Here is a 16,105-nt window from a genome sequence, read left to right as displayed (position 1 = left end):
AACAAGGGCAGCAACTATAATCTCTTGTTCTCTTCTTTCACAGCACACCAAATACTGTGATGACAAAACATTCCAGGAAGCCAGCACAAGTCATTCTTGGGACTTTTAAGTAAGAATGACCTGATGCTTCACTATCAAGTAGAAGTTTAGGTTCTACGTCTTGAATTCGCCATTTTTCCTTCTGCTTTTTAGTTAACTACAGGGGGATAAAATTTTTTATAGCATCGTAGAGCAGTTAAGGGTAGGAAGTGTACTAGTGTCCAGATGCCACACTTAGGATTTTACTCCATTTCTAGTCTGCAATGGCCTTCTGATAGTATGGATTTCTGGGCTGAATTAATTACTGTTAAAATATACCCTGGGGGTCCAGCTGTTTTAAATAGGACCATTGTAAGGGAATAAATATTTTGCATTTGTAAAAACATTTGTATGTGCTCCTTCGTATGTTATCAGGTCCCAAAATTATTAAAATAGGCTTAGAATGTTTAAAAAAAAAAGGACCTATAAACCTTAGCCTGATAAATTTGTTGATGAAGAAATGTTCAGGCTGGCAGGTATGCTGATACTCCACAAATTTACTTTGCTAAAATGAGTTATCTAACAACTTATCCTCTCTTCTGACAGAACAACACAAAGTTTGGCAATCACAAGCAGCCTATGTGAACAGAGCTTACACAAGTGACTGAGCATGTAAGCAGTAACAGGTAAGCCTTACCTTCTTCCATCTTTCTGAGGTGAAGCACAATAAGGTTAGAGATTCGGCAGTACTCAGAGAAGCCCAGCCTTAAGGAGGCTTTGGGAGCAGACTCTTGATTTATGTCTTCGCTGTAGCCGTTGATTCCGCTGACAGGGGCAGGGCTGTCAGCATGACCTAAGTCAAAAATTAACCACTTGAATCTTGTTTTTTGTGCCTCTAACATCCCCCTGTCAAGCATTCACAAATATATTACTTATATTTAATACTGATATTTCATTTTAAAAAATTATTATTATTTTGTTTGTTTTAGAGACAGGGTCTTTGCTACATTACCCGGGCTGGGCTCAAGTGATCCTCCTGCCTCGGCTCCCCAAAGTGCTGTGATTATAGGTGTGAGCCAGCACACCCAGACTTAATACTAATTTTAAAACAAGCATATATTCTCACATGCCACTGTCAAAAACAAAAAATGAAAAATAAAATAAAGGCTGAGGGCCGGGCGCGGTGGCTCAAGCCTGTAATCCCAGCACTTTGGGAGGCCGAGGTGGGTGGATCACGAGGTCGAGAGATCAAGACCATCCTAGTCAACATGGTGAAACCCCGTCTCTACTAAAAATACAAAAAATTGGCTGGGCATGGTGGCGCATGCCTGTAATCCCAGCTACTCAGGAGGCTGAGGCAGGAGAATTGCCTGAATCAGGAGGTGGAGGTTGTGGTGAGCCAAGGTTGCGCCATTACACTCCAGCCTGGGTAACAAGAGTGAAACTCCATCTCAAAAAAAATAAATAAATAAAGGCTGAGCACAGTGGCTTATACCTATAATCTCAGCACTGTGGGAGGTCTCTGAGGCAGGAATATCACCTGAGGTTGGGAGTTTGAGACCAGCCTGACCAACATAGAGAAACCCTGTCTCTACTAAAAATACAAAATTAGCCAGGCATGGTGGCACATGCTTGTAATCCTAGCTACTCAGGAGGCTGAGGCAGGAGAACTGCTTAAACCCAAGAGGTGCAGGTTGTGGTGAGCCGAGATCACACCATTGCATTCCAGCCTGGGCAACAAGAGCAAAAAACTTTGTCTCAAAAAAAAAAGAAGAGAAAAATGAAATAAAGTGGCTGGGCACAGTGGCTCATGGCTGTAATCCCAGCACTCTGGGAGGCTAAGGTAGGCGGATCACCTGAAGTCAGGGTAAAAGCCAGAGGATTTATGCCTATTATCACCATTTTGGTGCCTTTTCTTTTAGTCTTTCAAGTATATATATTTTATATTGATTTAATTTCATTTTAACTTGTAAACAGTTGACAGAACTCAGGATCTGCTTTTTCCTTTTTGCTACTATAGACTTGATTAATCATCAGCAGGTGTACTTCTACCACATGACATCTCAGAAAATGTTTTGGTCCCTAACTCCCAAACAGTCACACGAACAAACATCTCACCATTAATGCCACCAGCACCCTCATCCACCTCCATCTGGACCTCTTCCTCTTGATCTAGATTGACATCAGGTGTTTCTACACGGATGATTGATTTATTTAGTAACCGGAAAGCTTCCTTCACATGTTTAGGTTGGACCTAAACCAATAAGGATGAAGTCAGTCAGTTAAGTTAGATTTCTTGATATACCAAACAGATTTCCTCCCAATGAAATCACAGTAGTATGTATTTTGGTTTTCTCTCAAACACACACACCCTTGACAGTGGTGCTTTGGTTTTCTCACACATCACACACAGAGATCGCACTATAAATTCACCAGAATAGCTAAAATGACTGACAGTATCAAGTGTTGGCAAGAATATGAAACAACTCTCATTTATGGCAGGTGAAAACAAAAACTGACACAACTGTTTAGCAGAAAAACATGTATTAACCTATGACCCAACAATTCCACTCCTAAATATGTACTTGTAGAAATATAAACATATATAAACCTCATATGAACCCAAAGACATACATATCCCATAAAAACTGATATAGTTGGCTCTGTGTCCCCACCCAAATGTCATCTTGAATTGTACTCCCATAATCCCCACATGTTGTGGGAGAGACCCGGTGGGAGATAATTAAATTGTAGGGGTAGTTTCCCCCATACTGTTCTGTGGTAGTAAATAAGTCTCACAAGATCTGATGGTTTTTATTAGAGGTTTCTACTTTTGCATATTCCTCATTCTCTTTTTGCCTGCGGCCATCCATGTGAGACATAACTTGCTTCTCCTTCCCTTCTGCCATAATTGTGAGGCTTTCCTAGGCACATGGAACTGTAAGTCTTTCTTTGTAAACTGCCCAGTCTCAGGTATGTTCTTATCAGCAGTGTGAAAATGTACTAATACAAAAACCCAAACTGGAAACTTTGAAATGCTCATTAACAGAAGAATGGGTAAATAAACTGTGGCATATTCATGTTAAACAGCAATGAAACCAGACAGAAAATGAAATGGAAAACTACCTCCAGTACCAACAAAAATGACAAAATATCAAGAAATAAATTTAACAAGAAACATGAAAAAAAACATATGAAGAAAAGCTTAAAAAACACTACTGAGTAAAACTAAAGACTTAAGTGGAAAGATAATGCTATGTGTGGTAGTCAGAACTGTTCACAAATGTTTGCTCTTCTCATTCTGCGCACCTGGTAGGAAGGCATTTGTCTTATCCACTTGAACTTAGGGGTGGCCATGTTAATTTATCTGGTGAATGAAATGTGAGTATGCGTCATTTCTGGATAAAAGGTGAAGACAGCAGGTGGCTTACCACCTTCTCTTCCCTGCTTTCTGTCATCATGAAAACGTATGTCAAGCTCAAACGTTTAAATCAGCCTGAATCTGAGTGACTTGACAAAGTGAGTCCCGTGATGACCTAATGGATGTGTAGTAGAAGCAAAAAAGCATTTTAAGCAGATGAGATTTTACAGTAGTACAACTTAGCCTATTCTAAGTGCTATGTTATTGAATAGGAAAAATCATAAAGATGTGTTCAATTCTTCAAATTAATATAAATTCAATGTTATACTGATAAAAAATGTCAGGTTTTATTAAAACAGAGCAAGGTGATTTCTAAGTTCCTTACAGCTGAAAAATAACAATGCACTGGAACTAGCCCTACATTCACTGCAAAGCTCCATAGATTAAAACATCATGGTACCAACGTAAGAGCAGCTGGTAAGACTCAGTGGAAAAGAATATAAAGTCCAAAAGGAGATCCTAACACACACAAGAATATATAATTAAGGCATACCAAACCAGTGTGAAAAAGATGGATTGTTCAATAAATGGTGGTGGAACAACTAGAAAACTAGCTAATAATGGGAGAATTTTTCATAATCTTAGAGTGAAAAAGGCCTTTCTAACCAAATAGTTTTTTTAATGGATGAAGATTATAAACATGAGACAGAAACAGCTCTTAAATATATGCAGATATTCAATTTCATTCACAAAATATATTTATGCATATAATTTATGTGCATATATTTAGTATTATGTGAATTTGCTACCTATTTAAAAAGTACAAATGTTAGCATGGTTTTAGAATGACCTTGCCCCAAGATCTCCTGCCTATTCAAATTCTGCACACCTTTCAGTGACTGGGTTTAAATGTTGGCACCTCCATGAGCCCTCCTCCTTCTCTGGTAATAAAGTAATTCATCTCAGTACTCTGCTTGTGATGCTCTATCATACTCTCCCTCTGATTTTTTTTTTCTTTCCAATTTTTATTTTAGGTTTGGGGGTACACATGCAGGTCACATAGGTAAATTGTGTTATGGGGGCTTGGTATATAGATTATTTCATCACTCACTCCAATTTTTTACATGCTTAATTAAAGGTATGTTTTGCTCCTACCAGATTAGCAGGAATGGAAGGCAGGGACTCTCATTCATTTTTTGTCCCCTACAGGGGGACAAAATATTAGGTGAATCAAAGAATATCAAGTAAGGTCAGTGGGAAAGTACTCTGTCAACAATAAAGCACCATATCAAAGAATTTGAAAATTCAGGGAAATAAAGCCAAAAAATTAACCTGGGAGATAAAAGTAGTGATTGAAGTCAGAACAGTGGTTACTTCAGCAGAAGAGGGCTAACACTGAAAAGAGGCAGGGAAACTTTCTGAAATTATGAAAACGTTTTGGATCTTGAGCTGGGTAGTAACAAGGACGTATGTGAAAAAACTCACCATGCCATACATTTCCCTCTTTATAAACTATACCTCGGTCATACTGTAAAAAAAGCCAAATCCCCTTTTCAAAGAAAACCTTACATCAAACCTATTAATAAAACTACACAAAAGCAGCGCTGCTTTGGTTGAAGCGAAGATGGGACGCTTGAATGACCTTTCGCACTACTTCCGGCTTACTTAATTAATACCCACTAACCTATCCTCGTGGAACACAAGGCTCAAAGAACAGTCTAAAAATCATACATTATATAAATGCAACCTAAGGAGGAAAGTTCCCTTGAGGCCAGGGGCTACATTATCTTATCAGTGTTGCCAGCGTGGAGGCCTACTAGTACATTGTGGGGTCTAAGTACATTTTTCCTGAATGAAAGGTATTAATGGTAGCTTACCTCTTTATGCACTCTATAACCTATGACGTGATCATCGCAGTCTAACAACTACACTCAAATGCTTAACGAGCTTTTTAAAGGGAAGAATTTCATGATCCTATGAGCACGCAACAGTTATATAAAAATATATCTGCAGCAAATTCTAGTATGTCCCATACCAAAGATTTTTAAAATGCCTACAAGGCAATAAATCCGTTTCTCTCTGCTCTCATCTTATCAAAGTGACTCTGATACCTCATCACAGCAGTGCATCCGAGCCATGGCTTCAGAAAGACGAATCATGCTCTCAAGCTGTCGCACTGTAATCCTCCACGAAGACTTGGTCACTCCAGAACCATCCCTTTGGCGGAGACGTTTATACTGTTCTACAATGAAGTCCTCTGACTCTTTGGAAATCTGTTTCAGATCATCACTCAAGTTAGAGAACCATTTCTACTTGATGAGAGCTACGGTAAACATAAATTTAAGAGCCTTCCATTTGGAAACATTTAGGTAACTGAGAGGGATGAAACTCTGAAAAGCCAGTGACAATAAATTACTACTGAAACGCCTTTCAAAAGAAACTAATACTAAGAAGGCCTGTGAATTCTGTGATACTACTTTTATGAACATGAAGACAGGCTTAGTATATAAGCAAATGACCATTTCTAAAGCTAACTTAACGAGCTGAAGCAATGGAAAAGATGTAATGTCTTTTACACCTCAGGATGTCAATACTCATTAAACAAATTAATGCTCAAACTATCCTTGAGGCTCAATTAATTAACTCACGCTGTCTTTGGGGGGGGGGGGGGAAACTGTTTCAATGAACTTTGTATCTAAAGGATCCTCAGCTTTTCAGACCAAGAAATTCAGCATATTAAGGAAGCATGCCAAGATACATCAGTATGCAGTCATGGAGAATAGATGCTATTTTTTAACACAAGAGTCACTCATAACCCTTAGTTTTAAATGACTAAATTTCTTCTGGGACAGTAAGAGCCAACAGCAATCTCATGAAAAATCAAATGAAGATGATAAACAAACAATACCTAGTAATACCTTCCAAAAGTCAAGTCAGCCAACAGTGTAAAAATCTCAACCAGAATAAAATATTTCTTTTCCTTTTCCTACCCTATTTTTGGAAAATGCCAAGCGTTTCAGGGTTTACGTCCAGGATCACCTGAGTTCAGGACAGTCAGTCAAATACAATACATCAATCACTGTAATACAGTAATTCATACTCAACATAATGGGCTAGAGGAATCCAATATTTCCCTCAAACAAAGATTCAAGAGTATTCAGTAGACTATTGATTTAGGCACATAAACAATTTTAAGGTTCTTAGCAATATTTGAAATAAAAGAATGTCCTAGATGATCCAGTTATCTAAAACTCTTCTCTCATAAAAACCTTTTTATTACCACCAAACAAATAATGGAACTATTCAGATTTTTTTAAAAGTTCCCTTTCTCAGCCCTCTGAAAAAAAAACTGCAGTTCCAGAAAAAATAAAAAAAGTTGTAAAATTTAGTAATTAAGGTAGATGACAGGTTCAGTTAATTTCCATATAACACACTTATTTAAATTCCACTTTAATATACCCATTATACCTTATCCAAGTGCAAAAGGGTAGGTTTACCTTGGGTTTAAACTGTCTTGCAAAGAGAAGATACCTTCTGATATCATCAAGGGAATAGACACGATCGATTGATTCCTCAATTCTTGAATGCAAATCTACTATACGCCTGGCAATGGCATAATCTGTAACCTAATTCAAAACAAGAAAATCACTTTGATAGTAACAGCAGTATCTACTCCAGACTATCCCAGGCAATAAGAAATGACTTATAGCCGAAAACAAGCTCTAATACGCCACTTAAAGAAGTATTAATGAGTACCACGTATCTGATGAAACTTGGATTTAAAATCAAACTTTTAAATGCATACTAATACCCCACTCTACAACTATACCTGAAAGAACTGACTTTAAAAACAATAGTAGGGTAAAACGCAGTGGCTCACACTTGTAATCCCAACACTTTTGGAGACTGATGTGAGAGGACAGCTTGAGGCCAAGAGTTTGAGACCAGTCTGGGCGACAAAGTGACACCCTCCCTCCCTGTCTTTACAAAAAATAAAAAACAAAAAAATGAGCTGGGCATGGTAGTGCACACATGTAGTCCCAGCTACTTGGGAGGCTGAGGCAGGAGGATCATTTGAGCCCAGGAGGCTGAAGGTGCAGTGAAGCCACGATTGCACCACTGCACTCCAGCCTGGGCAACAGAGCAAGCCCTGTCTCAAAACCAAAACAACAAAAATTATAGCAGAACTAATATTTATAGGGCCCTCAGTATATAAGACACTGTTGCCACAAGCATGTCTTAGAAGTATTAACTCATACAACGCTCACAAATACCTTATTAGATAAATGATATTATTCTCATTTTATACATGGGCAAATTGAGGCCTAGGAAGGTTAAGTAATTTATCTAAGGTCAGAGTAAGTAGTGGAGCCAGGATTTGAATAGTCTAGCTTCAGAGACTGTGCTCTTAGTCACTAAGTTTTGAAGATAATCATCTCAGAATTGTCATTAATATTGGGGGAAAAAAACCCTCAAAATATGCAAGGTGCTCTGAAATGGTTCAGGAAAAAAGTGTGCAAACATATAGAGATAGTAAAGTAATACAGCAAACAAGGTAAAATGTTAATATGTGAACCAGGTAAAGAGTATATGAATGTTCTATGAACTATTCTATTTCTTGAAACTTTGAAATTATTATTATTATTATTTTTTGAGACAGAGTTTCACTCTTATTACCCAGGCTGGAGTGCAATGGCGCAATCTCGGCTCACCGCAACCTCCGCCTCCTCGGTTCAGGCAATTCTCCTGCCTCAGCCTCCTGAGTAGCTGGGATTACAGGCACGCACCACCATGCCCAGCTAATTTTTTGTATTTTTTAGTAGAGACGGGGTTTCACCATGTTGACCAGGATGGTCTCGATCTCTTAACCTAGTGATCCACCCACCTCGGCCTCCCAAAGTGCTGGGATTACAGGCTTGAGCCACTGCGCCCAGCTGAAATTATTTATAATTAAAAAGTTGTTTGGGCTGGACACAGTGGCTCATGCCTGTAATCCAAGCATTTGAGGCTGAGGCTGATAGATAGCTTGGCCTCAGGAGTTCAAGACCAGCTTGGGTAACATGGCAAAACTCTGTCTCTGCAAAAAATACAAAACTTAGCTGGGTGTGGTGGCCTGCACCTGTAGTTCCAGTTACTTAGGAGACTCAGGTGGAAGGCTGGCTTGAGCCCAGGAGGCACAGGTTGCAGTGAACTGAGATCATGCCACCACACTCCAGCCTGGGCAACAGAGACAGACTCTGTCTCAAAATAAATAAATAAAACAGGCTGGGTGTGGTAGCTCACACCTGTAATTTCAGCACTTTGGGAGGCTGAGGCAGGTGGATCACCTAAGGTCAGAAGTTCAAGACCAGCCTGGCCAACACAGTGAAATCCCATCTCTACGAAATACAAACATGAGCTGGCTATAGTGGTGCATGATTGTGATCCCAGCTACTTGGAAGGCTAAGGCAGAAGAATTACTTGAACCTCGGTGGTGGAGGCTGCAGTGAGCTGAGACTGAGCCACTGCACTCCAGCCGGGGTAACAGAGCGAGACTTCACTTCAAAAATAAATAAAAAGAAAAGAAAAGGTTTTTTGGCCAGGGACCGTGGTTCACGCCTGTAATTCCAACACTTTGGGAGGCTGAGGTGGGCAGATTGCTTGAGTTCAGGAGTTTGGGACCAGCCTGAGCAACATGGCAAAATCCTGTTTCTATAAAAAATTCAAAAATTATCCATGCATTATCATGCATACCTATGGTCCCAGCTACTCAGGAGGCTGAGGTGGGAGGACTGCGTTAGCCCAGGAGGTTGAGGCTGCAGTGAGCCATGATCGTGCCACTGCAGGGGACTCTGTCTCAAAAACAAAACAAGTTGGGCGCGGTGGCTCGCACCTGTAATCCCGGTATTTTGGGAGGCCAAGGTGGGCAGATCACCTGAGCTTGGGAGTTCAAGACCAGCCTGGCCAACATAGTGAAACCATCTCTACTAAAAATACAAAAAATTAGCCGGGTAATTTTTACAGGTGGTGGCACACACCTGTAATCCCAGCTACTCAGGTGGCTAAGGCAGAAGAATCATTTGAACCCGGGAGGAGGAGGTTGCAGTGAGCCGAGATCATGCCACTGCACTCCAACCTGGGTGATAGAGTGAGACTCCGTCTCAAAACAAAACAAAACAAAACAAAACAAAAAAGTTTTGGTGGGACCTTGTCTCAAAAACAAAACAAAAAAGTTTTCTTAAAAAATCTCCTCAAATGTTTTAAAGGTTTACAAATTGATCTTGTAAAGGTTTATATCTTGATCTGCTACTAAAACTATTTTAATGAATCATGAACAAACATAAATTTATGAAAATCAGATAACTCTCAATTATCTGGTGTTAAATATATCTGTATTGTGAAGGGGGAAAAAAATGGAAAAAAAAAAAAACAAAACCAGACCAGGTGTGATGGCACAGACCTATAATCTCATCAACTCAGGAGGTTGAGGTGGTAAGATGGTTTAAAATCCAGGAGTTCAAGACCAGTGTGGGTCTTGAACTTGTTGCTGTTGCTGCAAAAAGATGAAAAATTTAACGAATAATGGTGGTACACACCTGTAGTCTTAGCTACTTAGGAGGCTGGGGCAGGAGGACCATTGGAACCCAGGAGATTGAGCCTACAGTGAGCTATGATTGTGGCACTATACTCCAGCCTGAGTGACAGAGTGAGACTCTGTCTTTAAAAAATAAATAAATAAAAACCCAAGCCCTCCAAACACTCACAAGATGAAAGGCTGCTTTTATTTAGATAACAAAGTTCCACTGTAATAAATAGTTGTGCATTGTACCCAATAAAATGTAGAACCTCCGTGCTCAGTGATTTAAAAAGTACAGCCTAAGATATTAGTTCCTACAAACTGTCATTTTATAGTTCTGTGCACATCTGAGGTGCATTGTTAAATATTTAAGTCTAAGTACAAATAATAATTAACATCAGAATCCAAGTAAATGTACGTTTTTCCACTCAACCTTAAAATTAAGAAAAAAAAGGTAAAATACATTTAACAACTTGACAGGAAAAAATAGGAAGATAAATAACTCATGATTAAAAATAAAAAAAATTTCTTTTGCATCCCAGTTTTTTTCAAGGTGACTGAACAGTAAAATAAAAGCCCAACAAACAAAATAAAGATATTGTATTAAAATCTTAAGAGTGTAGGTGAGGCCAGGCACAGTGGCTCACACCTACAAACCCAGCACTTTGGGAGGCTGAGACAGGTGGATCACTTAGGCTAGGAGTTCGAGACCAGCCTGGCCAACATGGCGAGACCTTGTCGCTACTAAAAATATAAAAAGTAGCCAGGCCTGGTGGTACACGTCTGTAACCCCAGTTACTTGGGAAGCTGAGATATAAGAATCGCTTTGGAGGTTGCAGTAAGCCAAGACTGCACCACTGTATTCCAGCCCTGTCTCTAGTGAGACGCTGTTTAAAAAAAAAAAAAAAAAGAAAAAAGAAAAAGTGTGGTTGAAAGTTATCTGTAACTTGTTTCCTTTTCTTTTGAGAAACAAATAGTAATAAAACCCAAAAACTTAATATTCTTCAACACAATTAAGTAGAATGGCAATTCAAATGACTTTGAGTTGCTCACTAAACCTTCGGCCCAATCATGTGCTTCCCTGAGGGAGATCAAAGGCTAGTGGGCACACATGCACCAGCTGTTGAGCAGCGTATCCTCCAGCCTTGTCTCATTCGATAACTAAAACTGGAAATAAAAAAGGAAGCTTATGGGGTTACCTCATTACATTCATCCACAAGGATAAAGAAGAGATCAAATCGGGACATGATGGGAGCTGACAAATTTATATTCTGTTTCAATGATTTTGATCTGTCATAGTGTCCACTGATTGGGTTTGCTGCTGCCAAAATGGACGTCCGGGCGTTAAGAGTAGCCTGACCACAAAAGAAAGAATTTTGACAGATTTAAAAAGACATCAGCCAACAAACATACAACAAAATGTTTAATCTCACCCATAATTAACTAAATGAAAATCAAAATAATGAGATATCCTTTTTCACATAAACAGGAACTCCAATGTGGTTTTGGTGGTATGATGAACACACCATTGAGACATCAATTTGTTAGAAATTTATCTTACAGCTAAGCACAAGAAGATGTTGTGTTCAAGGATGTTAACAATTTTGTTTGTAATACAAAACACTGAAAATGAACCAAATGTCACTCAACAGGAATCTAAAGAATCGAGCTGTGGCATATACAATTGAATACGGGACAGTAATAAAAAACCAAAGTTGATCTACTATGTGCCGGTACAAAGATTGCCAAAATAAAATTATGACGTTAAACCAGCAAAAATGAAACTCAGTATTATGCTTATTTATGTAAAAAATATTCCTAAAAGTGGCACAAACTCAAAAGATGCCTTCTTTTTCCCTCCTCAAATTCCTTTTAACCCATTAGATACCTCTAAGTATCTACTGTTGCTGGCAGTTGCAGGCAAAGAGTCGTCTTTTCAATTTACAATTGTGTACTACTTAAATTTTTCTTAACTACCTCAATCTGTAACTTTTAAAGTTTAGATTCTCCCTAGTGTTGGTTATACTATCATACCTATTTTCAGTTAAATAATCTGTTAATCAAAATAAATATATACGTATATAATCAATCTGTTGATCTTTGGTTATTTTTGTTATAATTGGGGCATACTTTATCAAAGAAAATAGAAGCTTTGTTCATGGACATTTTCCTCTACTCTCTATTACAGCAATACATTTACACAGCACTCTAAACAACATTTACAGTTTGAGTAAATAATTCTCAGGGCCGTATTTTCCATTTTAATGAACAGCATTACATGTTTTAGTAATGAATTTTATCCAGTACTGCATTAATTTACAAGGCTATGGATGATGCAGCAGAACAGAAGTAGATACACATACCTTCACTCCTGCTTTAGTGATGGATATGGTCTGCTGTTCCATAGCTTCGTGAATAGCAACTTGATCCCGCACGTCCATCTTATCAAATTCATCAATACAACACACACCCTGTAACCAAACAAATCTAGCCTAAGAAGCTGTCTTTCAGGCTGGGTGCAATGGCTCATACCTGTAATCCCAGCACTTTGGGAGGCCAAGGCAGGAGGATCACTTAATTAAGGCCAGGCATTTGAGGTTACTGTGAGCTGTGATTGCCACTGGACTCTAGCTTGAGTGACAGAGTGAGACCCTGTCTCTTAATAAACAACAGCCAGGCGCAGTGGCTCATGCCTGTAATCCCAGTGCTTTGAGAGGCTGAGGAGGGCAGACCACCTGAGGTCAGGAGCTTGAGACCCGCCTGGCCAACATGGCAAAAACCCGTCTCTACTAAAAATACAAAAATTAGCTGGCTTTGTGGCATATGCCTGTAGTCCCAGCTACTCGGGAGGCCGAGGCAGGAGAACTGCTTGAACCCAGGAGGTGGAGGTTGCAGTGAGCTGAGACTGTGCCACTACTCTAGTCTCTGTCTCAAAAAAGCAAAGCAAAACAACAATGACTGCCTTTCAGATGGAAAATTACAAGTACACTCACAAAGTTTGCTATCACAAGGACTCTTCTATTCTCCAAACAAGTAGAAGATAGGTAAATGAACATTCTTAATTCCCTTTCTTAATTCTAAGGAAAATAATTCAACAGATCGTACAGCTAGAAAGAACCACACGATTGACTTAAAACTAAGAGCATAACTAAAAATATACACTTACTGTACTTTTACTCAACATCAAAACCTTGTGTCAACTCAGGATTGACTTTATACCTACAACTTATACACATCTACTGATCTAACTAGTCACAGCAACCACACATGCTCAGGACAGGTAACACACTCTATGCGGCCCCCTGAGAACATTTATCCGGCCCCCCACCACACTTCAGGAAGGAGCACCTCTTTCATTGGTGGTCAGTGAGAGGAGCACAGTATGTGGCAGCCCTCCAACAGTCTGAGGGACAGTGAACTGGCCCCCTGTGTAAAAAGTTTGGGGACGCCTGCTCTAGAAGCTCAGAACATGCCGTTCAATGACAATTTTAATTCTAACTGAAGAAAACTATGAATTATTTACTTTAAAATGCTGGGCTTTTTTTGTTTTGAGACGGAGTCTCGCTCTGTCACCCAGGCTGGAGTGCTGTGGTGCAATCTTGGTTTACTGCAGCTTGTCTCCCTGGCTCAAGTGATCCTCCCACCTCAGCCTCCTGAGTAGCTGGGACCACAGGCACCCACCACGATGCCTGGCTAATTTTTTGTAATTTTAGTAGAGATGGGTTTCGCTATGTTGGTCAGGCTGATCTTGAACTCCTGACCTCAGGTGATCCACCCACCTTGGCCTCCCAAAGTACTGGGACTACAGGTGTGAGCCACCATACCTGGCTGAGAATGCTATTTTTAAGGACATCTTTTTAATGGTAACTTATGGGACTTTACCGATAGAATACAGGGCATTCTGACTTCTTTATACTGTAATGAAGAGTGTAAAATGTTCTTACATTATCAGCCAACATCAAAGCTCCAGCCTCAATGACAAACTCATGAGATTCTTCATCTCTCACAACAGCTGCTGTTAGGCCAGCAGCACTAGATGCTTTGCCACTGGTATAGACAGCTCTGGGGCTGAACTCCTCCACGTGCCTGTTGAAGGTTATCACATAAAGACTCATTAATATGTGACTATACAGTACCCTTCCCAGGAAAATCAGCAGAAAAGTTTAAACTACTGAAGTTAACATCTGAGAATGGCATCAAGTTTAAGCAATTCATAAAGACACATGCCACAGACTAAATGGGAAGGCTTATCTCCTTTGGCTTTGCTTTTTTTTTTTTTTTTGAGACGGAGTTTCGCTCTTGTTACCCAGGCTGGAGTGCAATGGCACGATCTCGGCTCACCGCAACCTCCGCCTCCTGGGTTCAGGCAATTCTCCTGCCTCAGCCTCCTGAGTAGCTGGGATTACAGGCACGCACCACCATGCCCAGCTAATTTTTTGTATTTTTAGTAGAGACAGGGTTTCACCATGTTGACCAGGATGGTCTCGATCTCTTGACCTTGTGATCCGCCTGCCTCGGCCTCCCAATTTTTTTTTTTTTAAATGAAGTCTCGCTTTGTCACCCAGGCTGGAGTGCAGTGGCACAATCTCAGCCCACTGCAACCTCCACGTCCCAGGTTCAAGCAATTCTCATGCCTCAGTCTCCCGAGTAGCTGGGATTACCAGCGTGTGCCACCATGCCTGGCTAAATTTTGTATATTCAGTAAAGATGGGGTTTCACCATGTTGGCCAGGCTGGTCTAGAACTCCTAAGTGATTCACTACACCTGGCCTCCTTCACCTTTTCAAAAAGACTTAAATCCATTCATGTTAAATGGAAGATGAAGTTAATACCTGATAAAAACATCAATTAAAAAAAAAATTGAGACAAAGTCTTGCTCTGTCATCCAGACTGGAGTGCAGTGGTGCCATCTCAGCTCGCTACAACCTCCACGATCCGGGTTCAAGCAATTTTCCTGCCTCGGCTTCCTGAGTATCTGGGATTACAGGTGTCTGCCACCCTGCCCGGCTAACTTTTGTATTTACAGGCATGAGACACCCTGCCCAGTCTAAAACATCAATTTTAAAAGAAGTCTTTAATAGTAATAAACAGCAACAACTATCTATCAGAAGATCTTCCAATCAAAAATAAAACGGGGCCAGGCATGGTGGCTAACACCTGTAATCTCAGCACTTTGGGAGACCAAGGCAGGTGGATCGCCTGAGGTCGAGTTCAACACCAGCCTGGCCAACATGGTGAAACTCCATTTCTATTAAAAATACAAAAATTAGCCGGGTGTGGTGGCAGGTGCCTGTAATCCCAGCTACTTGGGAGATGAGGCAGGAGAATCACTACCTGGGAAGTGGAGGTTGCAGTGAGCTGAGATCACACCACTGCACTCCAGCCTAAGTGACAAGAGTGAGACTCTGTATCAAAGAAACAAACCAAACCAAACCAACTGCAAGATTGATTTAACATCTGAAAACCAATTAACATGCTAAATTAATAAGAGAACTATATGACCATCTAAACAGATGTAGAAAAGGCAAATCCAACACCCTTTCATTATAAAAACCAAACAAACCAGGAATCGATAAGATGTTCCTAAGCCTAATAAATAAATGGTTTTTTCTTTAATCTGACAAAGGACATCTATGAAAACCCACAGATAACATCATATTTAAAGGTGAAAGGCTGAAGGTTTTGCCCCTAATATCAGGAACAAAACATGGATGTCTGCTGTTGCCACTTCTATTCAACATTATACTGATGGCTCTAATCAAGGGCAATTAGGCAAGGAAAAAAGGCAGCCAGACTGGATACTCCAGCTATCATTATATACACACATTATACATAGAAAATGCTATGGAATTCACTAAGACTGTCACATACCACATGATACTGTTACCAGAGGCAACACTGTAGTATATCTTTTTTTTTTTTTTGAGAGAGAATGAAAAGAAAAAAAAATCCCTTGTAACATAGGACTACTATCTTAAAATCTAAAACTCAGTTTGTGCTATGTTCAAAAGAAATATTTAATCATAAAACTCCAAACCAACTAAAAATGTTCAATATTCTAAAACGGTACTATGTTACAAATTTCCAAAACAAATAAAAGGCAGCTTGATGTATTATGAAGTAAATATTTTGCAGGCTACTTTATCTGAATTTTAGTATTCATGGTTCAGT

At 39.7% G+C, this 16,105-nt stretch overlaps 1 protein-coding gene across 1 annotated transcript in view; it reads right to left on the bottom strand.

The window, feature by feature from the left end:
• The window catches only part of MCM6 (minichromosome maintenance complex component 6), a 45,056-nt gene that overhangs the window by 10,179 nt on the left and 18,772 nt on the right, over positions 1-16,105 (bottom strand). Inside the window, exons 9-15 of the mRNA XM_039470192.2 lie at positions 13,880-14,021; positions 12,299-12,406; positions 11,135-11,290; positions 6,877-7,005; positions 5,491-5,652; positions 2,137-2,272; positions 716-871 (exon numbers count right to left, since the gene is read on the bottom strand). Of these exons, the coding sequence (XP_039326126.1) occupies positions 716-871; positions 2,137-2,272; positions 5,491-5,652; positions 6,877-7,005; positions 11,135-11,290; positions 12,299-12,406; positions 13,880-14,021 (989 nt within the window). The remainder of the gene's footprint in view (positions 1-715; positions 872-2,136; positions 2,273-5,490; positions 5,653-6,876; positions 7,006-11,134; positions 11,291-12,298; positions 12,407-13,879; positions 14,022-16,105) is intronic.

Source organism: Saimiri boliviensis, chromosome 5 (assembly GCF_048565385.1).
Source record: "Saimiri boliviensis isolate mSaiBol1 chromosome 5, mSaiBol1.pri, whole genome shotgun sequence".
NCBI classification, from domain to species: domain Eukaryota; kingdom Metazoa; phylum Chordata; class Mammalia; order Primates; family Cebidae; genus Saimiri; species Saimiri boliviensis.
Note: the sequence above shows the minus strand (reverse complement) of the source record. Positions and strands in the feature narration are given on the sequence as shown.